The sequence below is a fragment of the Phycomyces blakesleeanus genome (genome assembly GCF_001638985.1).
Source record: "Phycomyces blakesleeanus NRRL 1555(-) unplaced genomic scaffold PHYBLscaffold_43, whole genome shotgun sequence".
In the NCBI taxonomy this organism is placed as follows: domain Eukaryota; kingdom Fungi; phylum Mucoromycota; class Mucoromycetes; order Mucorales; family Phycomycetaceae; genus Phycomyces; species Phycomyces blakesleeanus.
This window is the reverse complement of record NW_017265172.1, coordinates 128,226-150,595: the sequence shown is the minus strand read 5'-3', so window position 1 is coordinate 150,595 and position 22,370 is coordinate 128,226. Positions and strand designations below refer to the sequence as shown.

General features: G+C 37.0%; 4 protein-coding genes across 4 annotated transcripts; 3 read left to right on the top strand and 1 right to left on the bottom strand.

Moving 5' to 3' along the window:
* Positions 1 to 1,816: 1,816 nt before the first annotated feature.
* On the top strand, positions 1,817 to 5,470 carry PHYBLDRAFT_25149 (hypothetical protein; the record flags this gene model as incomplete). Its single annotated transcript, XM_018439863.1, has 15 exons — positions 1,817 to 2,545; positions 2,590 to 2,648; positions 2,716 to 2,866; positions 2,928 to 3,032; positions 3,086 to 3,202; positions 3,271 to 3,419; positions 3,472 to 3,578; positions 3,641 to 3,742; positions 3,784 to 3,983; positions 4,075 to 4,203; positions 4,248 to 4,387; positions 4,441 to 4,534; positions 4,589 to 4,930; positions 4,984 to 5,064; positions 5,120 to 5,470. 15 exons carry the CDS (start codon positions 1,817 to 1,819, stop codon positions 5,468 to 5,470), a joined length of 2,856 nt encoding a protein of 951 aa, XP_018283634.1.
* Positions 5,471 to 6,433: 963 nt separating this feature from the next.
* PHYBLDRAFT_25229 (hypothetical protein) lies at positions 6,434 to 10,525 on the top strand (the record flags this gene model as incomplete). The annotated part of the gene is made up of 3 exons (XM_018439864.1): positions 6,434 to 8,140; positions 8,208 to 9,129; positions 9,207 to 10,525. 3 exons carry the CDS (start codon positions 6,434 to 6,436, stop codon positions 10,523 to 10,525), a joined length of 3,948 nt encoding a protein of 1,315 aa, XP_018283633.1.
* A 4,688-nt stretch (positions 10,526 to 15,213) lies between these two features.
* On the bottom strand, positions 15,214 to 16,200 carry PHYBLDRAFT_70709 (hypothetical protein; the record flags this gene model as incomplete). Its single annotated transcript, XM_018442321.1, has 2 exons — positions 15,214 to 15,292; positions 15,971 to 16,200. 2 exons carry the CDS (start codon positions 16,198 to 16,200, stop codon positions 15,214 to 15,216), a joined length of 309 nt encoding a protein of 102 aa, XP_018283632.1.
* Positions 16,201 to 18,337: 2,137 nt separating this feature from the next.
* PHYBLDRAFT_184120 (hypothetical protein) lies at positions 18,338 to 21,172 on the top strand. The gene is made up of 6 exons (XM_018438887.1): positions 18,338 to 18,765; positions 18,958 to 19,237; positions 19,375 to 19,528; positions 19,612 to 19,801; positions 19,874 to 20,556; positions 20,698 to 21,172. Exons 1-6 carry the CDS (start codon positions 18,412 to 18,414, stop codon positions 21,059 to 21,061), a joined length of 2,025 nt encoding a protein of 674 aa, XP_018283631.1. The 5' UTR covers positions 18,338 to 18,411; the 3' UTR covers positions 21,062 to 21,172.
* The last annotated feature ends 1,198 nt before the right edge of the window (positions 21,173 to 22,370 follow it).

The window sequence follows — 22,370 nt, the reverse complement described above, 5'->3', positions numbered from 1 at the left end:
TCCGCCAGTAATACACCGCTTAAAGCTATTATTGATCCATTGGCATGTTTCACTTATTTGAACGAGTAAAATTTTCCCAAGTTGGTTACTATAAGCACAAAAAATATTTCTCCAGTAGAGAATGCTAACTGAAAGGAACAATTAAGCTCGCGAACCCATATATGCATCATATATTTTGCTCTCTAATGATAAAGTCGTTTAATGACCCCAACAATCAAACATATTTTGTACTCCTTTACTAGAACAATTACAATCGGGAATTATATAAATTTATACTCTTTCATAAGAATTTGTCACCATTTTACCAAAGCTATAAATATATAAGACTTTTTTTTTGTTTAATACATCAGTAGTAGCATGGCTTTTTTTTTATTGATAAAAAAAGCCCAATCATTAACCTCAGCCCAAATGCATGTCAAAATTATATTAATGTCTTTTGTTCAAGACAAATTAAAGACAAAAATATCTTAAACATTCATAAAAATAGTCAATTGAAGCAAATCAAGACAAAACCTCCCACCTTTTCTTTTTGATAATAATGTATTCTTTGGATAATCTTTAAAAGTCAACATATCTAACATTCCTTGTGATACCTTGCCCTATTCACTATAGTTTAGTAGAAGTTTATGTATGTATGTTTTTTTCTTAAAGATAAACACCTAGGGATATAACATTAAGTATATAGCCCTGAAAAGTGAGAACGGTATTATACCACATTATTAATATATATATGTACTTTTTTCTTTCTTTACTGCTATTATTTTTATTACATGCTAATATATTTCCCAAATATTTAGCCCAAGCATTTCCAAAAATTATAAGATGTAAAGATAATAAGGGAATAGTTTATCCAAGATAACCAATACCAAAAATGCTGTAAGTATGTTACTTTTGGGCTATTATAGATCACAAAGTAGGTAGAAAGAACCACAAGTAATAAACGTAATAAACTTATCCTAAAATACAAGGTATACGCCTTAACATATTCAAGAGCTGGGAGGCATCACAGTTACAAGGTGATCTACCGTCCCTAAGATACATATTCCTATTTTTTTTTAAAAAAAAAATGGATAATGCTGGTTAAATCAGCTGGATAGTTAGTACTATTACTGTAAAGAATTATATAATAGCTAGTGGCAAAAATAAGTTATACTCTATGTATATAATAAAATGATCTATTAAATAGTAAGCAATCATATTTGGATAGAATCTAACAGCTCTTTAAATATATATCCCTGTTGGATAGATATTTTGATTTCATAGTAACATATTTTTCTTCTGCATAAAATGATTTTTTTTACACAGAAAAGAAACTCGAATTATAGAAGTCACAATTCTATTACTATGCTTGTGTTGGATTCTTCTTAAGCGTAAGCATTTCGTTACTAGTAAGAACATGGTCAGCTAACAGGATACATAGCCTATGAATAATAACTACCTAATATACATATGCTAAGCTAAAGTGATTACAAGTATAGCTGTTTAATTTATTAATAAATTTTGAATCATTCTATTTGAAAACCTCGTATAGTGTAAATAATTGTTGATAGAGTCATGTAGTAAAACAATACCAAAGCCGTATAAAAATAATTAAGTAGTAATGTATTATTATATAAGTAGATCAAGTATTAAAGAATACTGTTGATCCTCTTGTATCTGCGTTTTTTTTATTATTATTATGTCTTACTGTTTCTTCCCAGCCCTTGTTCGTACCCTTTAAAAGTGACTGCTCGCTACCTTTTTTCTTTCTTTCTTACCTGTCAAGAACTTGAAGCACGACCAAAAGGGAAGAAAAGGGGAAGCAATGTCAGGTTACATGGCATTCACCAGTCGTACCATTGTACGCCAAAATTCATTCACTCGGGCATCTCGCCCATGGGCACTTCTTCGTAACCATGCTCATTCCGATCGTACCCTGCCAGTCAAGTCTCTCCCGAAACCTCAGAAACCTTTTTTAGATGCTTATGACGCAAAAATAGTCGAGAAAGACTGGTATGAATGGTGGGAGAGCCAGGGGTTTTTTACAGCAAGTAGTGCAGACTATTATCCACCTTCTGGCAAGGAAAACCCGTTCACAATGATTACTCCCCCACCAAATGTTACTGGGTCGTTGCATATTGGACATGCCTTGACAGTTAGTGTTGAGGACGCTGTTGCACGTTGGCGCCGTATGTCTGGATATGATGTTCGCTGGATACCAGGCACAGATCATGCTGGCATTGGTACTCAGTCAGTGGTCGAGAAAATGCTGATGCGTGACCGTGGCTTGAGTCGCCATGATCTAGGACGCAAGGAATTTGTGGACGAAGTATGGGCATGGCGACAAAAATATGGTGACAGAATCTTACATCAGATGCGTCGAATGGGCGCTTCGGTCGATTGGGACAACCTTTTTTTTACTATGGATAAACCTCGCTATGAGGCAGTGGAGAATGCGTTTATACGGCTCTACAAAGACGGGATGATATATCGTGACACACGCCTAGTAAACTGGTGTTGTGAATTAGAAACTGTAATCTCTGACATTGAGGCAAGTTTAATAATTGTAATCGATGGGATTTAGTCTTATAAATAACATGGTCATATTAGGTCGATTACAAGGACATTGATGGTAGAACACTCCTTCAACTTCCTGGAAGAACAAAGGGGTAATATGGGCTGTCAGTGGCTATAAACAAAATGTAGACTCAAACAGTATGTTTGTATCTGTGATAGAGTTGAATTTGGTGTCTTACACCATTTTTCTTACCCTATTCACAACCCCGATCCAAATGGTATCAAAGAAATTACCGTCGCTACCACTCGTATCGAGACTATGCTAGGGGACTGTGCAGTGGCTATTCACCCAAACGATACACGCTACACGGTAAACTATCTGCTACTTAAATGATTATATAATAACGATAAATTTCTTTCTATGCTTTTAGAGTCTTCATGGCAAGCAAATATACCACCCAATTCTCAAGAAAACACTGCCTATTGTATGTGATGAGAGTCTTGTAGAAATGGAGTTTGGTACAGGTGTTGTAAAGGTAAATCATAAATCAGATAAAGGGATAATCGTATTCATACTTTTATTCAATAGGTGACACCTGCGCACGATCCAAATGATTATGCTTGTGCAAAGCGCCATGGATTACCTATCACAAGTATGTTTGACAAACTTGGAAAACTCAATCCTAGCTGCGGCATTCCATCTTTGGTGGTAAGTACGAATATGTAAAATAGGATATTTTCATCATGGGTTAAAAGAGTTCTCGATATTATTAGGGAAATGACCGATTTGAGGCACGTGATATTGTGGTGGATATGCTGAAAGCCTCAGGGCACTATAAGGGACGAGATGACAAACATGTGATGCGTGTCGCTATCTGTTCGCGCTCTGGGGATGTTATCGAACCTTTATTACAGCCTCAATGGTAGGATGGTACATTTAAAACAAAGACAAAGACTAATGTTTTGTTGGGGTAGGTATATACGCTGTAAGGAGATGGCCGATATGGCCAGAAAGCAGGTTGAGAGTGGAGAAATGAACATTATGCCTAAACATCATGTTCAAGAGTGGTACCGGTGGTTAGGTATTTTCTTATATTTTGGAATAGTAAATATGTTCTGGATTAATGTTGGGAAGAAACCTTAGATTCGATTCAAGACTGGTGTATATCTCGTCAACTATGGTGGGGACATGAAATCCCTGCCTACAAAATCAGATTGAACACAATCGATAAGAAAGGCAAGACACGTAAATCTTTGTGGCATGTTCGACAGAGCGCTAAAATGTAGATTTTACAGAATTTTGGGTGGTAGGATCGACTGAAACAGAGGCACGGCAAGAGGCAATTGCTTTATTAGCAAAAGAAGGACTTGAAACAGAGAATTTTGATCTTGTTAAGGATGACGACGTTTTGGACACTTGGTTCTCATCTGGTCTCTTACCTTTGTCTGCTCTTGGGTGGAAGGGAAGGATTGGTGAACCAATTCCGGTTAGTAGCTGGATTTCATTAATACTTCGGCCGCCGAGAATCCTTCAAAACTTATTCGACGAAAAATAACAATCTATATATTGTCCTATAGGCACGCTATCCGCTCCAACTAATGGAGACAGGTTACGATATTCTATTTTTTTGGGTTGCACGAATGGCCATGCTAGCCAGTCATTTTACCAAGAAGCCTGCGTTTGAGGATATCTATCTTCATGCCATGGTAAATATTCTCAAATAATAGATGTGTATTAATTCTCATAATAGGTTAGAGATGGCCAAGGAAGAAAGATGTCAAAATCACTTGGAAATGTTATAGATCCACTCCATGTAATTGAAGGTGTAGACTTGGAAACTATGAAGAATAACTTGCTTGTGAGCAACCTGGCGCCTAAGGAGATAACCACGTATGTTGAAGCAGTGGCGATCAGTTTATCTTGGCTAACCTACGAACCCTCAGGAGCTCACTTAATTTAGAGAAGGAATATCCAACTGGAATTCCTGCATGTGGAACAGATTCGCTTCGATTTGCATTGGTAGCTTACACACAACAGGTAATTAACTATAGGAGGATAATGAATTTGCAAAAAATTTACTGTGTCACCTAGACCCGACAAATCAACCTAGAGATGTCCAACGTGATCCAAACAGCGCATTTCTGCAATAAGCTTTGGAATCTATTCAAGTTTGGATTGGGTAGATTAGGTCCAGCGGACGGAAGACCTATGAGTCAACTAAGCCCGGCTGGACTTTCACTCGTAAATCGCTACATTCTATCTCGTATGGCCGAAACCGTTCGCCAATGTCAAACTGGATTCGAATCATACCGTCTTTTCGATGCCACAGATGCCCTTCGCCGATTTATAGTGGAAGACGTTTGTGATGTTTATGTTGAATTTTCAAAAGCAGCACTCAACCGACCTAAGCATGGGGAAGATCAGGTAGAGACGGTGAAACTTTATTATGGGTCGGATCACAAAATCTAATTCAAGAAATCCTATAGTTGGATACACGCACGATCTTGCATGCCTGTATGGATGTATCTTTACGCTTAGCTCACCCCTTTATGCCATTTGTGACAGAGGTAGATACGGGCATATCAATAGATCCGCCGACTCTAACAAACTATCTATATACAGGAGCTATGGCAACACTTGAAGCATAATATCCCACCGAAAGAGCAAGCACTACAGTCCCCTACATTAATGTTGGAACAATACCCTACCCCTAACCAGTTTGAGTGCTTTTATGACAGTGAAGTTGAAAACCATTTCAAAGTAGTGCTTTCTATAATTCACGCTTCCAGATCATTACGCCAGGGCCATCAGATAAGCGTAGCAAAGGAATTACCATTCACTATTTTGTGCGATAATCCAGACTTAATGGATCCCAAAGGACCTCTTTATCAGTATTTGGATGAGATTAAGGGGTTCATCAAGGCGTCTGAGCTCAATTTGGTTTCAAGCGATGTATGTGAGCGTGAAATTTGATTTGAATAAGGTTGGCTAAAAAGAAATCGCTGCAGGTGGTAGGAGCAGATGCGCCGGAAGGCTGGACATCAAAACCAGTTACCGCCACTCTCAAGATTCTTGTGCCGACAGCAGCAGTTATACGAGCCCAAGTTGAGAGGGCAATAGCTCATGGAGAGATATTGTCAGACGTGATCGGGGGGAAGAAGGGCCGACTAAATAAGAAACTTGACAAAGTGAGACAAGATATAGAGAAAATGAATGTTAGAATGACCAAGAGTGGGTACCCAGAGGGTGTGCCAATTCAAGTTCAACAAAAGAACAGGTAAAACAAATTAAATCTTAATGAAGCATGCCTTATATTGAACCTATTCTATGCAGGCTTCGTCTAGATACTCTGCAATCTGAACAGAAAACAATTGAGCAGGATATGAAATTACTTGATATTATTTTAAGCCATAAGGAATAAATTAATACACTAGCTAAATCAATCACTCTGCAGACAGCATCAAGAGTGCGTGTAATGTTATAGACTTGATGATATTTGTGAGTAATCAAAAGCCACGTTCTACTACAAAGGTCAAGATCAAGGCTAAGGCTAAGGCCAATTCCAATGCTAAGATCAATATACCTACTCAACCATTTAAAAGCCTTTTCATTTATTTTTTTAACAAAACTATCACTAAATCGTTGCGCGCCTTTGCGAGAAAACAAGACCGAAATCTGATTTGTAGAGCTATTGTCCAGTAGCCAGTATGCGCTCTTTCATTGGTGGAAATCTTTTCGGGCCGTTCGGCCAAAGATAGATTACCATCAGCCATGTTATAAGTATAAATACAAGGCTTCATTGAGTTCGACGATCCATATCACCCACTCTTTTCCTCTTATTTTCACTTTCTTTATTTTCTTATTCTCTTCTTCTTTAATCGAAGGAAAAGAAGTCCATTCTTTTTGTCGTTCTGTATATTGTTTGATTAATTCAACATGACAGTATCCGATATTTCTAGACGGTCCTCGTCGACCAGTCAAACCACAAAGGGGGAGTCCGTAAACCATATTACATCCGCCAGACTTGATGATAAACATTCACTTGAAGAAATTGTACCGGTAATTTCTGTCGAAGAAGAAACCGATGAAAAAAAGAAGAAAGAAAAGAAGAAGAAGGAGCCATCAGTATCTATTTTCTCTCTCTTCCGTTTCGCTACGCCCGTCGACAAACTCTTGATTATTACTGCCATTGTCTGTTCCGCTGGTATTGGTGCTATCCAGCCTATATCCGTCATCATCTTTGGTAGCTTTGTTAGCGAGCTTCAGGATGCCATCTTCCACCCTGAAACCCTCATGGACAAAACCCACGGACTTATTATGGCTTTCGTTTATATGGGAACTGGTGTTCTTGTCGCTGCTTATGCCGCCAATACTAGTTGGGTTCTGACAGGTGAAAATCAGACTCGCAGAATTCGTCAGGCCTATGTACATTCTATTCTTCGTCAAGACATGGGTTGGTTCGATAAGGCCGGCGATGGTTCTCTCAATACTCGTTTGGCAACCGACACTCAATTGATTCAAGACGGTATCTCTGAAAAATTCGGTCTGTTTGTCATGGCTATTTCACAGTTTGTTACCGGTTTCGTCGTCGCTTTCGTCAAAGGCTGGAACTTGGCCGTTGTTATGCTTGCCACTATGCCTTTGATGGCTGGTGTAGGTGGTGCCATGGGATACCTTATTACATTGTACACACTCAAGACCCAGAACTCTTACGCCGAGGCTGGATCAGTTGCAGAACAGGTCTTCTCTGGCATTCGCACAGTATACTCATTTTCTCTCCAGGCTCGATTCACTGACTTGTACAACATCAAACTTGAGAAAGCCATGGAAACTGGTGTCAAACGCGGTATTATTCTTGGTCTCGGTTTTGGAAGCTTCATGTTCATTCTCTTTGGTACCTACGGTCTTTCCTTCTGGTACGGTGCCCAGCTTGTCATCAAAGGTACCTTTGATGGCCCCACCGTTCTTATTGTCTTCTTTGCTATGATTATGGGCGCCATGGCCCTTCTGCAATTGCCTCCCAACTTGTCTGCTGTGTCTAGTGCATGTGGTGCTGCCTACAAGATTTACTCAACCATTGACCGTATTCCCGATATCGACCCTGATTCAATTGAAGGTCTCAATCCTTCTCAAGTCGTTGGCGATATCGAGTTCAGACATGTCAAATTCACTTACCCCACACGCCCCGACGTTCCCATTCTCAAGAATCTTCATCTCAAAATTCGTGCTGGTCAAACCGTTGCTTTTGTTGGTCCTTCCGGCTCTGGAAAATCTACCAGTGTTCAGCTTCTCCAACGTTTCTATGATCCCATTGATGGCCAGGTTATTCTTGACGGCCAAGATCTCAAGTCTTACAATGTTGCATGGTTGCGTACACAGATCGGTGTCGTCAGTCAAGAGCCTGTTTTATTCAATATGACTATTCGCCAGAACTTGCTTATGGGTACAACTAATGACGTCTCCAAGGAAGAGATGATTGAAGCCTGCCAAAAAGCCAATTGCCACTCTTTTATCTCTGAATTACCCCAAGGCTACAACACACTTGTTGGTGAGCATGGTGGTATGTTGTCTGGTGGACAGAAGCAGCGTATTGCTATTGCCCGTGCTATCCTCAAGAATCCTTCTATCCTGCTGCTAGATGAAGTAAGTAATACATAAATAGATATAATATTTATATTCATTGTTGTATTTATGTAAATTCTGTTTTTAGGCCACTTCCGCACTCGATACCCAATCCGAACGTCTGGTCCAGAAGGCTTTGGACGCCGCGGCTGCTGATCGTACTACAATTGTCATTGCACATCGTCTCTCTACAATTCGTAACGCTGATTTGATTGTCGTCATGCAACAAGGTGATCTCATCGAACAAGGCACTCACAATGAACTTCTTGCGCTTGGTGGTGTTTACTCTGAACTCGTTGCCAAGCAGCAGATTGCTACCACTCAAGTCGGGCACATTGAAGAAGATATTGATGAAGAAGACCTTTTGAAGCAAGAAACTTTGGAACTCAAGCGCGAGCAAGAGGCTCAACGAGCCAACGCTGAATTCCGCGTTGTTTCTGAGAAGGCCGACAACCTTGAGCTTACCAGGACCAATACAAACGTTTCTATCGACGCCTTCCAAATCAAGCTCAACAAGGAAAAAGAACTCAAGAAGGCTGCCAAGAAGCAGAGTGCTCCCATCAAAAAGGTTCTCCAGATGATGCGTCCCGAATGGCCTCTTTTAGCTATGGGTGTTTTTGGTGCTGCTATTGCTGGTGCTGTCTTCCCTTGCTTTGCTCTCATTTTTGCCGAAGTCATTACTATAATCTCATTTGGTACCAACATTGCTCCTGGTCCTTTTAAAGGCGCCAACTTGTACGCCTTCTTGTTTGTTGTCATTGGTATTGCTGCCTTCTTTGCATTTGCTGCTCAGGTCATCTGTTTCGAGGTTGCTGGCGAACGTTTCACCAAGAGACTCCGAGGTGATGTTTTCCGTGCTTTCATGCGCCAAGAGATTGGATACTTTGATGAACCCGAACACAATCTTGGTGCATTGACTTCCAAGCTGGCCATTGACTCCAAGAACGTGAACGAATTGGTCACAAAAACATGGGGTGATATTACCCAGATCATCGTTACCGGCATTACTGGTAAGTTTACTTTAACTACACAATATTTATTTATTTCAAAAAAAAAATAACAATACTAATACTTTACTTATTTATAGGTCTTTCCATTGCGTTCTCCAAGAGTTGGCTTCTAACCTTGATTGTTCTCCTTATGACTCCTTTCATTATGGGTGCCACAGCCTACGAATCTAAGATTCACCGTGGATTTGAAGACAAGACCAAGAAAGCTAACGAGCAAAGTGGTGAAGTTGCTGGTGAAGCCATCAAAGAAATCCGAACAGTTGCCGCCCTTAACAAGCAAATCTACTTTGAAGACAAGTACTATAAAGCTACCGACTATCCTCATCAACTCGCCCAGCGCAAGGCTCTGACTTCCTCCGTTGGATACGCCCTCCAGCAGGGTATTTCTCTCTACACCAGTGCTGTAACCTTCTACGCCGGTATGCGCCTGATGACCGATGGTCGAATTGATTTTGGCCAGATGTTCACTACAATGATGGCTATTATGATTACTGCTCAAAGTATTGGTCGTGGTAGTGTCTTTGCTTCCACTTTTGCCAAGGCCAAGTACTCTGCTATTGCTGCCTTTGCTGTTCTCGAGCGCATTCCCTCTATTGATCCCGAACTTGAAGGCATTGAGCCCACATCCTCTCAGATTGCTGGTGACATCAAGTTTGAAGACATCACTTTCCGTTACCCTGCTCGCCCTGATATTTCTATTTTCAACGGTGAATTTAATCTTACCGGAAAGGCCGGTCAGACTATTGCTCTTGTTGGTCCTTCTGGTTGTGGCAAATCGACTACCATTGGTATGCTCCAGCGTTGGTATGATCCTATCTCTGGTGCTGTCCGTCTCGATGAAAGCAATGTCAAGAACTACTCGCTTGGTAATCTTCGCAGCCACATGGCTTTGGTCGGGCAGGAACCTGTCTTGTTTGATATGACTATTGGCGAAAATATTCGTTTCGGTGTCGATGATTCCAAGACCATTACTCAGGAAATGGTTGAAGATGCTTGCCGCGCTGCCAATATCCACAAGTTTATTACCGGTCTTCCTCTTGGTTACGATACTCGCGTCGGTGACAAGGGCTCCCAGCTGTCTGGTGGCCAGAAGCAACGTATTGCTATTGCTCGTGCATTGATCCGTAAGCCTCGCGTGCTGCTTCTAGATGAGGCAACGTCTGCTTTAGATTCAGAGTCAGAAAAGCTTGTACAGGCTGCTATTGATAATATCTTGGAAGAGGGTGGCCGTACTACCATCACTATTGCCCATCGTCTATCAACCATTCAAGGGGCTGATCTGATCTGTGTCGTCAAAGATGGTCGTATTGCTGAACAAGGCACACATTGGGAGTTACTCAAGTTGAATGGTGCCTACAGTGCTCTTGTTCACCAGCAGTCTCTCAACGCCAACTAAACCATTATCATTATCATTATTTTAAAACAAAAAACAAGTACTTATACCACCACCATCACAACTTAGAAGACTTATTTGTTAGGTTCTCCATCAATTCTATATTCTTATTCTTTATAATTACTCCATTTGTACAATAGTTTGCTTGCAAAAAAAAACATTGCAACTGTAATAAAATATATTTTTCTGAATTACTCCACTCCGATTTTTTTCAAAATTGCGAACTTTAAGCTTTGCACGACGTTTTATGTATAAAGAAAAAATCCTATAAAAAACACCATCTAGGTTTAGAAAAAGGTCTATATAAAGAAAAGCGCTCTATATTCTGAACTAGCTGGCTTTATTTTTGTATGACTTACATATAAAAGCATATTTACATAAAATTGAAACATAAGAACAAGAGGAGTAATATTGGAATATTAGGTATTTTCTTCACAATACCTATACTTTGTCTAATTTCCAATCCTATTGTGATTTGAAGATTAGCATTTTCTGCAACAATTTAACATATATGTCTATATTCATACTACAAAGTATATAAAATATACAAGCCCTCCGGTCTAACGTCATTCCCACATCATTACCAACCTTCCATATTATTGAAATTCTAGCCAGAGATAGTTAAGGTTGTATATCTCGTCTTCACATGAATGTATTTTCACATTTACTCTACAAATTATAGGCTGGTATTGATTACTTTATGTCCCCGTCTTTTATTATTCTCACTTATTTTTTTTTCTTCTTTGTGTCAAATTTATCTGTGCTAACAAAATATTTTAACTTCAAAATATATTTAAATAGGCCTTTTTTTTAGTGAACCATCTTAGAGTATCTGTAATGATTCTATCAAATGAAACCGTTACAGACAATCTTTCTGAGAAAAAAAATTGGGCGTCTACATTAAAATTGATGTACAACAGAATATAAATCTAACTGCTGAATACACTCTTATCCGTCGAGTAATATTGATACATATTGCATTTATTACCCCCTAGAAATCAATCACAATAAGCAATCCACATTAGTTGAAAATCGTACAAAAATATTTAATTCAGTAGTAAATAAAGCTACAAATATGACTGAGAAATGAATGTATCCGTTTCTTACTGGAGCATTTTGATAATTGGCATCTCTTCAAGTCCGAATAATTGATACATTTAGGTGTCAATGCTCCAACTTCAAGGTTACCAAGTGCGGCAATAGGACAGTAATAGAAGAAGACGTTTTATTTGACACCAAGCCACTCACAAGTATCCAAAACACTTTACACTGGATATGTTATCAAATACCAACTTTGTTAATTTTTGTTATAACACTCAATTCGAGAAAGATAAATCCAATGTGTCTATGTAAAGATGAACCAGTTAAGGAGGATGTTTGTATTACTATATATAATATTTAGTCACCACTATATGTGCTTAAGTGTAACAGCCAATGAAATAAATAAATAAATAAATAAATACCGTTTAACAATTTTGTACGCATACGATGGTAATGAACCAGTTCCCGAGTATCCTAATAAGTAGGCTATTTATATAGCCATTATTCTCAACATTCGATTTAAACTTTATGGAATATATTACTTGAGATAGGATTGTTATGAAGATGGGCTTAGGCTTGGACAAGATTGTAATCAAAGTGGAGATTGCATACAGAGAATTCGAGTGTGCTACTGTGTGAAATTTCGGTAGAGAAAAGGAATTTTGGTCAATAAAAGAGCCCAGTCCAACACTTTCAATCAGAACGGAAAGTAAGCTATTAATGGAAGCAGTACATAGTTTCTTTGATTTCATATAAATACATATCTGGGTAAATATCAACTTCTTGAAAAGATCCGCTCCAATAGAGTTTAATTTAGCTAAAATATACTAGATAGTGGTATTGATTGATTAGCTTTGAAAATATATGCTTAATTGATTACAAGAGTTTTGCTTGTATACCGCAAAGGTATAAAATATATGAGACTCTTAAAATTGTTATAATAGATAGTCACGTTAAAAGTCTCAAGATTTCTCAAATTTCTAAACGTTTATAAAGCTTCTACATTTGGTAACTTAAGAAAGGCACTGGTAAAAAAAAAGGTAATATTAAATTGTTGTGTGAAGTGACCTTTTTTTTTGTAACCAAAGTGGTAGTGCTTGGTCTTAGGGCATCCACAGCGGTTTGTCTAACTAAATATTTTAGCTAAAAAAATGTTCGATAATATTTAACGGATTCCTAAATCTAACATTTCACTAAAATATTTATGTAGTGAAAAGATGTGACTTTAGGCTTAGAAAAACTGCTGTGGGTGGTCTAAATTATCTCATTTAAATTCGGTTTTTTGTTTTGTTTTACTTGGATATTTTAGTTACGTATACCACTGTGAATGCTCTAACAACACACAACAAAGTAGGTAAAAACATCAACGAAGAACACCCCGTGTCAGATAATTCAAAGAACTTAAGGGTAGAATTGAAGAGAGTGATATATTATGAGTCTTAGATATAGGCGCAGAGCTAATAAAGAGACTGAATATTTTGCGTCAATACAAGAGTTACTGAGCTTACAAAAATAGTCCTAATTTGCTCTTTGCTGGCTGCACATGTACAATACGGATGGTGTAGGTGAAAGCTAGACTATAAAATAGATATCTATAGCGGTTTGTGATTATATCTAAGGTGGTAAATTCGATCACTCTTTTCTTTAGATCTTCCAGTTTCTCTAACTCTGGAATTAACCTATCAATGCAAATTGCTTCCTTGTCTTTCTCAAGAGCCTTAATGGTATCCTGCTGTTGCACTTAAACCCTACACTATATGATCTCATGTTTAACATCAAGATGATCACATACAAATCTTGTATATTGTTTTCTGTAAAATCATATCCCTATTTATACATTTTTATAGAGAGAGAGGCAGATAGGTTTTTGTACACTTTCTTATTTGTTTTATAGCTGGGATTAAACATATAAAATACATAGCAGTTTTTGCATAGTTTGCTAAAAAGGTACTCCTTTAACTTTTATTATTATTATTGGAAGTATTAGCAATTGTAATCAAGATACATACATACATGCATACATATATTGAACAGAGTGTCATTAAAGGTTATATCTTCTAAAGAGTACATGTACATGTATGGAAAATTAGAAATAATTGAATATCTCATTAAGCATACAGCACACAATTTTATAAGAGGCACTTTTTAAATGTCAAAATCATGTTCATGACTTATTTCTATTTAATATATATAATATGGCATTTCTTGTAATGTTTATAAGTAGACAATACTTTATGTATTTGAAGCATAATATAATATAATATTTTTTATGCTTGGTAATCTTCACAGGATTATATTATACTATATTACATTAATACCCTTATTTATTTATTTCTGGTTGAACTTTCAGGAATGATATTAATGTACTTCCGTTCAAGTAGCCAACCTGATATTTTTTACATTACACTATTTGACCTTTAAATGTGCTCTTCCTGCTCTGGAATAACTTCCACATATTAGAAAGTGCGGTGAAAATACATGCTGACCTTATGATATAAAGTTTAGGGCATACAAAGCAGCTGACAGGCATGTAGTACATGTGCCCATGTATCCTAAGTAAAGACTCTTTATTATTTTTATGACTTTTTTTTTACCAGTACTTCTTGAATTGTTTATATTACTAAAGAGCTCACTATATTAACTTTATTTATTTATTTTAAAAAAGAATCCAAAAACAAAAGCTTATTTGGGCATAAATGACATGTTCTTTTATTTATCTCTTTTTCTAGCAAATGTATGATAAAGATATATATATATATATATATTTTCTTCTATTTGAATAGAGATGCACTGTAGAGTTTCTGTTATTACAAGAGTACTTATGTATTACCATCATAGTCATGTTATGATTGGTGTGATGAGTATAGGCGTATGGTTTCATGTACTCTGAGAAATATATTTATCGATACCAGAATAACCAGCATTCCTAAAGTTTCTGGCGACAGACAGGCACCAATCATAGCGTCTTAGCTGTTGGTTCACTGTTCGGCGGTGTCAATAACTCTAAGAATATTTTCCGGTATATCTGATAGGATAAAAATGTACTTTCTTATGTAAACAAAAAGAAAGAACAAACTTGACACATAATGCCGTATTTTTCAAAAATGATCATACTAAGCACATATTGAAATGGTACAAAATTTGGCAGGATTAGTGAAACAAAGACAAGATTATGAAGCCATGTAGGCTTTTAGGGCCGTAACCTTATTTCCGGTATGGTGTATGAACATACAATATGCAGTTTTAACTGTATGTAATTTTCTTATTGACACACACACATATATATATATCTTTTTAGTACAAGTATTTAAGTAACAAAGCAACAATAAAGTGTCCCGATAGTCATAGTCAATACACGTATATGTTTTTTTTTAAAAAAAAAAGGAAAACACAGACGTTTTTGAAATAAGTTTCAGCTTTGTTTCTTTCTTTTTTTTTGTATTGTTTAAAGAAGTAGGGTAAGTTTATTAATCACTTCTCCTGTTCTCGTTTCACTAATATTTCTTATTTCGGTCGCCGTATTTGTGAGAGGCGATTGATATTTTTATTATTTTTATTTTAGTGAACACAAAATTTTATTCGTGGATACACTATATAAATGTATTTCATTAGGAGTTTTTTTAAGTGCATTATGGCATGATTCTTGTCAATTATAATGTCGAAGGGCTGACAGGAAGAAAATAAGGGAGACCAAGGGGGGAGTTTTGACCATTTTTATTGATCTTATTTCTTTTAAAATAATAATATAATAATATGTACTACTTTAGACTACATAGACAAATAACACATATTATTGCCCAGTCTTGCAATGGCCGTCATGTAGCCAAATCAGATCAATAATCCAATCTTATTTTAATATCCATATTCATACTCATATATAATGCTATATGTAAGTGTATACAAATCCTACTTTGAGAACTCAAAGGGGCAATATAATATTCAGGTGATGTGTTTCATCTGGCAGAGATAGCATGTTGAATGAATGTTTGTGATCAGAATACACAAGGTCTGGTTTAAACACAAGCAATAAAATGATTCTTTTGTCAAGGCTAAATACAATACCCACTTATTCTACAGTGTTTCTTTTTTCTTTTCACTTTTATATATGATATATCACTGTAGGAAATGTCAGTATTTAAAACACCGAAATAGCAACAATCGTCAATATGTTGCTAGCCTGGCAACATTTTCATAAACAAATATACTTTCAATATTTAGCTTTTAGTGCTACCTTCTTAAGCAAATAATAAACGTAAATTTTTATGGTTTAAACTTTATTTTAATTAATAAAATTGGAGAATAATCTTTTAGTGTTAAAATTGGTGTGGACAGACCAAAAAGCTCGAAAAAAAGTTCAAAATTAGCTCAAATGTATACTGTTTGCTGACGATAGGTCTCTTGACTCACGGGTAGATAAGGTGGTAGACAGCGACATAAGTGATTACTATCGACTTGACATGTATTGGTACTTGAATGTTATTAACAAAGACGTATTTTCCTCCAGATAATCGATAGTTCGTTTTCTTTTCGCTAGTATCGTAGATATCATCTTCAAGAATGTCTATGGCCTTGGGATATCGCGGTTCTGCATACTCAACAACACGTAAAAGATAACTTTCCATTAATTTCTTTGCCATAATCTGATTTTAAAAAATGTCCTTTGCTCTGTAGTATAAATGTTGAATGATAGGAGCATGATGGTGAGAAATATGAGCCAAGGATTGCTACTGCTTGGTGAAAATCGAGAAAAGATCGATAATCTGATTTAAGGTATTTTCTCCATATGCGAAAAAATAAATCCTTTGCTCAGGACAAAACACTGGTTCGCTCATGGATAACACGTAAACTTGTAAAAAGAAGGTTTTGACTTGTTCTTGATTTCTTTATTCATGATACAGGATTTCCACTCCAAAAGTTATATATTTTGCAAAATCAAAACTTTCATTTTGTGCTCCGACTATATATGAAAAAAATAAATTAATTAATGCGGATAGAAAGAAAGTTAAAGCAAATTAATAAAGAGCATGAAGAATGCTAATATGTGCGATAAAGTATTTGAAGAATGTCTACACTGTTTATTAAAAACAATATAAGAAAACATGCAATGTCAATATACTGTTATAAGAAAAGTATATAATGCTAAGTTTGTAATATGGTTTTGAGAACTGTCTTTATCTATTATCTTTTTCTATACTCAAATCCTCCAACATGAACCCCAATCAAATCGCTATCGTTAAGAGAAGAAAGAGAAATGGACCACAAAAGGTTCTTCCGATCCACATCAAGAACATGATTGTGGAGAAATGTTATATAGAAGAGTCCATGACCCGAGCCGAAGCAGCCAGGGCATTTGGTGTCTCATAGGTGTCGATTAACAACATCATTACCAAGTTCGAGAGGGATGCTACTGTAGAGCCCAAGAAGCGAGGCGGCTCGCGCGCGGAAAGTCTTAAGATAACCGATGAGCATTCGAAGTTCATTCAAGACTTCTTGGACGAATGCTGCACCTTGACTCTTGGTCAAATGAGAGAGGAACTGTTTAGAAAATTTCCAGAGCTTCAAGAGCAGAACTTGAGCATCAGTGGCTTACATAAGCACATTATCAACAACATTGGGTTCACATTGAAGAGAACCAAGCCGGTCGAGGAAAAAAGAAACGACCCGAAGACTATTGAGCTGAGAAAAGTATACGTAGACAGTATGCACACGAATGGTTTATCGTATAAAACCAATTGCATTTTTGTGGACGAAGCAGGCTTTAATGCAAACCTGATCAGAGGACAAGGGTGGTCCAAGAAAGGCGAAACCAGCATTGTGAAGACGAAGTCGAAAAGGGGACTAAACATCTCAATTCTTGCCGGTATTTCTTACCAAGATGTTGAGAGTGTGCAGGCGAAGTTGACCCCTGGTGGCACGACAGGACCAATTTTCGTTGAATTTGTAAAGACGATTATGGATTCGCTCGACCACAGTAATGCTGCCCCTCACAACTTCATTAAGGATAATGCCTCGATCCATAGATCCCACCTTGTCACTGAATTGTTTGCTAATTCACGACACCACCTACACTTTCTCCCCCCATACTCTCCTTTCCTAAACCCGATTGAAGAGTGCTTCTCCAAACTCAAAACACTGGTCAAGAGAAAGCCCGGGTTGGTATGTGGTCAATTCTTGGAGTATATTGCTGAGTGCTCCCGCCATATCGCTATGGAAAACTGCCAAGGCTGGGTTGATCATAGCATTAGCTTCTTCCCCCAATGTACAAATAGCCAAGAAATAAATTGATTTTTTTTTATATATAGTCGGAGCACAAAATGAAAGTTTTGATTTTGCAAAATATATAGTTTGAAAAAAAATATATAACTTTTGGAGTGGAAATCCTGTATTGACATTGCATGTTTTCTTATATTGTTTTTAATAAACAGTGTAGACATTCTTTAAATACTTTATCGCACATATTAGCATTCTTCACGCTCTTTATTAATTTGCTTTAACTTTCTTTCTATCCGCATTAATTAATTTATTTTTTTCATATATAGTCGGAGCACAAAATGAAAGTTTTGATTTTGCAAAATATATAGTTTGAAAAAAAAAATATAACTTTTGGAGTGGAAATCCTGTATCAAAGTGTAAATATCTTCACGTCACAGCTACTATGTGACGCCACTGAGTTCCCATCACGTGCCGCTCCAGCCAATCCTGGGCGAAGCGCTGTTTTTTCTGTCTTGTGAGACGAAGCTCACTTGTAGCAGCGACGCGAAGAGACGAAGTAAAAAGAAAGAAAAGAAATAAACTCGTCTACTCAATAAAAAAAAGTACAAAACAAAACAAAAAACCAAGTAAAAGTTATGGCAACCACCAAAGAGGAACAGGTTTCCAACCTCTACAGCGAACTTAAAAAGACAACCGACGAATATGAGGATGAACGTAGTCTTTCAATTTGCGACAGTATAATCCAGTTGGACCCAGATGATCAAGTTGCACTTCATTGCAAGGTTGTCACGTTTATTCGTCTCGACAAGTACACCGAAGCACTCTCGCTTATCACACGCAAATTCAAAAAATCCGACATTGATCTCAATTTCGAAAAGTTATATTGTTACTATCGCACGAACCAGCTCCAGCCTGCCCTGGAGTTATTGAATGAACTAAAAAAAACCAAGAAAGATGATGTTGGTCTCCAATACATGGAAGCTCAATTGGTAAGTTATAAAATAAATAGATAGATCCCTTTTAAAATTCATTTCTGCTGCCATTATCATTGGTGATTTATATGTTGGGGTGAGATATTTCAAGACTCTGTGTTAATTTGGAAACAATTTATGTATACCATTTTTGTTTCTTCCTCTATCTCTCTTTCTCTTTTTTTTCTCATTTATTTATGTATCTATAAGCTTTATGCCCAAGATAATTACGAAGCATCCATAAAGGTGTATGAGAAACTTCTCAAGAGCACCAACAAAAATGACAGATTGTACGAAGAAATCCAGGTGAATTTGTTGGCTGCAAAGGCAGGTCTTTTATTTGCCAATCCAAAGGCCAAAGATGATGTCAAGGAACCTTTGTACGATGTCTCGGCTCCTGGTGCATATGAGGTAGCCTACAATGCTGCATCTGTTCACCTTGCTCGCTCAGAGTTGGATCTTGCTCGTGAACAGCTTGAGTCTGCAAGAAGTAAGTGTGTGTGTGTATTTTATAAAATACATAAATATATATGCATATATAAAGATAGAGAGAGAGAGACATGTGGATTTAGTGGTATTTATAGCATCTAATTGACGGTGGATTGATTTTTTTCTTTTTAAAAAAAGAACAGTGCAATGAGAGAATGACCGAGGCAGGCTTGAGTCATGAGGAGATAGATGAGGAGTTGGCTGTAATTGCAGCTCAACTGGCTTACACATATCAGGTACAAGGACGTACTGAGGAAGCCAAGGAATTGTATGAGTCTGTACTGAACTCAAAGTAAGTTTCAAAAAACTAATAGAAATGATAGAGAAGGAGAAAGAGAGATGCTTATTAAGTGTGTTGGTATTATCATTTTGCAGAGCAAGTGATGCTGGTGTTACTGCTATTGTGTCAAACAACATTGTTGCCATGCAAGAAACAAAGGATTTATTTGATGCTGCGAAGAAACTCAAGGTTGCAACAGGCAAGGAGGCCGAGAACAAGTTGAAGAGATATCAGAAACGAGTCATTGCAATGAACGAATCTCTGCTTCAGCTGTACATGAACAAGGTAAATATTATATATATGTGTGCTTTGTGTGTGTTCTATATCTCTAAATACGTGTTCTATATATTTATATAGCATGCTGCTTGTAGAGACTCTGCCCAGCGCTTGATTGCTAAATACCCTGATAGTGATACTCTGTATCTTATCCTTGCTGCTGCTACTTATCACCAATCCAAGGGTGAAAAAGCGGTAGAAGAATTAAAAAAATACGCAGAAAAGAAACCAGAGTCCCTAGCTATTCGATTTGCGACCATCCAACTCCAATTGCTGCAGTCACAACCAGCCGAGGCATTAAGCACTCTTGAGTCTTATCTTAAGGTGATTGATGAAAAGAACAAAAAGGGTTTCTACCACCAGCAGCCTGCTGTGGTCGCACTTCTTGTGTGGCTGTATGAGCAGACAAACCAGTCTGAAAAGGCTATGGAAACCCTCGACAAGGCATCTACATTGTGGAAGTCCGATAGCTCGTTCCTGAAGAGTGCACCTGCTTCAATTATTAAGCAAACTGCTGCCTTTAAACTTAAAGCCGGACGGTACAGTGAAGCTGCTGCTGATTACGAGCAGCTTGTCAAAGCAGACCCAACAGATTCTCAGACCATTGCCGGCCTTATCTCAGCCTATGCCGAGATAGATCCTGCAAAGGCCGAGCAGTATGGTGATGCACTGCCTGCTATTGCCATGCATCACATTGATGTTGATACCCTTGAGCGTGTTGTACCTGGTGTAAAGCGTGGCTATGTCAAGAAAGATCCCAAGGGGTGAGTGAGGTTGAGATAATGTGTATATATAAATGTATATTATTTTTCAGTTACAAAAAGGGGAAAAAAGGATTTGTCATCTCACACAAAAAACTATTATATCTTTATATTTTTTCTCTATTGTTTGTTATCTCTTATTAGCACACACGTGAAGAAAGTCAAGACAAAGAAGAAGAGACAGCCCTTGTTACCCAAGAACTGCGATCCTAGCCGGACACCTGATCCTGAACGCTGGTTGCCCAAACGAGAGCGTTCTACTTATCGTGCCAAGGGAAAGAATAAGAAGGCGGCTCTTCGGGGACCACAAGGATCTGCTGTAGAAGGGGGTGGAATTGGTGGAACAGGCAGTGCTAATATTGGAGGTCGTGGTGCACCTGTGGTTGTAGAAAAGGAGGTTTCAGAACCAAAGCCACAAGCATCTACACCTAGTAGTACTGCTGCACCTTCCAAGGCAGCGGCTAATAAGAAAAAGAACAAGAAGAAGGGTGGAAAATCAAAGTGGTAGATTCACTTGTGAATATTTAATGATTTTTTGATTTTTGATTTTTGATTCTATTAAAGCTATTATAAAAGATAATTAAAATAAAACATAAATGCATTTTATTATTTTTCTCTCATTTTTCTACCTATCTATATATATATTACGTGTATTTATGAACCTATTATGGTGGGTAAGGATAATCTCATCCCCCTCCCCAAGCTACTGTTTCTTTGCAGGGTCGCAGTAAAATAAGGTGGATTTGTAAGCACGTGGGACTTGAAGATTGCTTGGCTGCGGCTGGCTTTGGAGACTTTTCTTTTTTTCTTAAAAAAAAAAACACATTATAGAACATAACAATAAATAGACTTTTATTTATATACAAAAACTATAAATTTTTAATTTTAATAATTTTGAAATCTTTTGGTTATTTCAATATGTTTATAGTTATAATCCTTATTATATCTCTACTATTTATAAAAGAATTCAATGGTGTTATATTTATATGCTTGGGATATCAACGCCTCTTGAAGCCGTTCTAATTAAAGAGGTATTTCTTTATTAAAGCCAGTAATGAGATATAATGCTGTATATTGTCTATAGAATTAATTAACAGGCAATGTTTCTTAAATTATCATGTCAAACATATGGTCATTTTTTTTAAAGAAAGGTAGCAACCGTGTAACAAAGAAAATAGTAAATCTAACCATTCTGAGAATGCCTTTTTTTTTCTCTTAATAAAATAAGCTTTTTTGTGTGTAGAATAAAAATACTAATAAAACTACTGATAAAGTTACAGTGAATCTTGCTCTTTTTTTTTAAAAAAAAAAGAAAAAAGAAAAGAAAGAACCAACTACTGGTCTTCATTAATTCTTATTGCGATTAAACACGGCCATTAAGAAATATGAAACAAATGAGAATTCTTGTTTCTCTTATTTTATAATCCGAAGAATATTTTATTTTTATTTATTTTTATTTTTGTCTACTTCTTATTCGTGCAAAGGAGAAGAAGTCCCTCAAACAAAGTAAATAGGAAGATAAAAAAAATTGAAGCAAAAATAAAAAAATTGATACTGCGCGCCACACCAGTCAGGACGGTTTCGGGGCGTCTGAGTAGCCTCCACGTTGTGGCAAATTGACTCAGCTAAAAAGAGTTTAGAGAGAGAGAGGAGAAGAGGAGAAGAGGAAGAGAGAAAGAGAGAAAGAGAGAAAGTCAAGATTTGCTCCCTTACACCAGAGTTTAGTTTGTACTCAATATTAAAGATCCCCCAATTAGACCTGTTTGTATCTATTTAGCCTTTATTATTATTATTATTTTGGATATGATCTGGTTAAT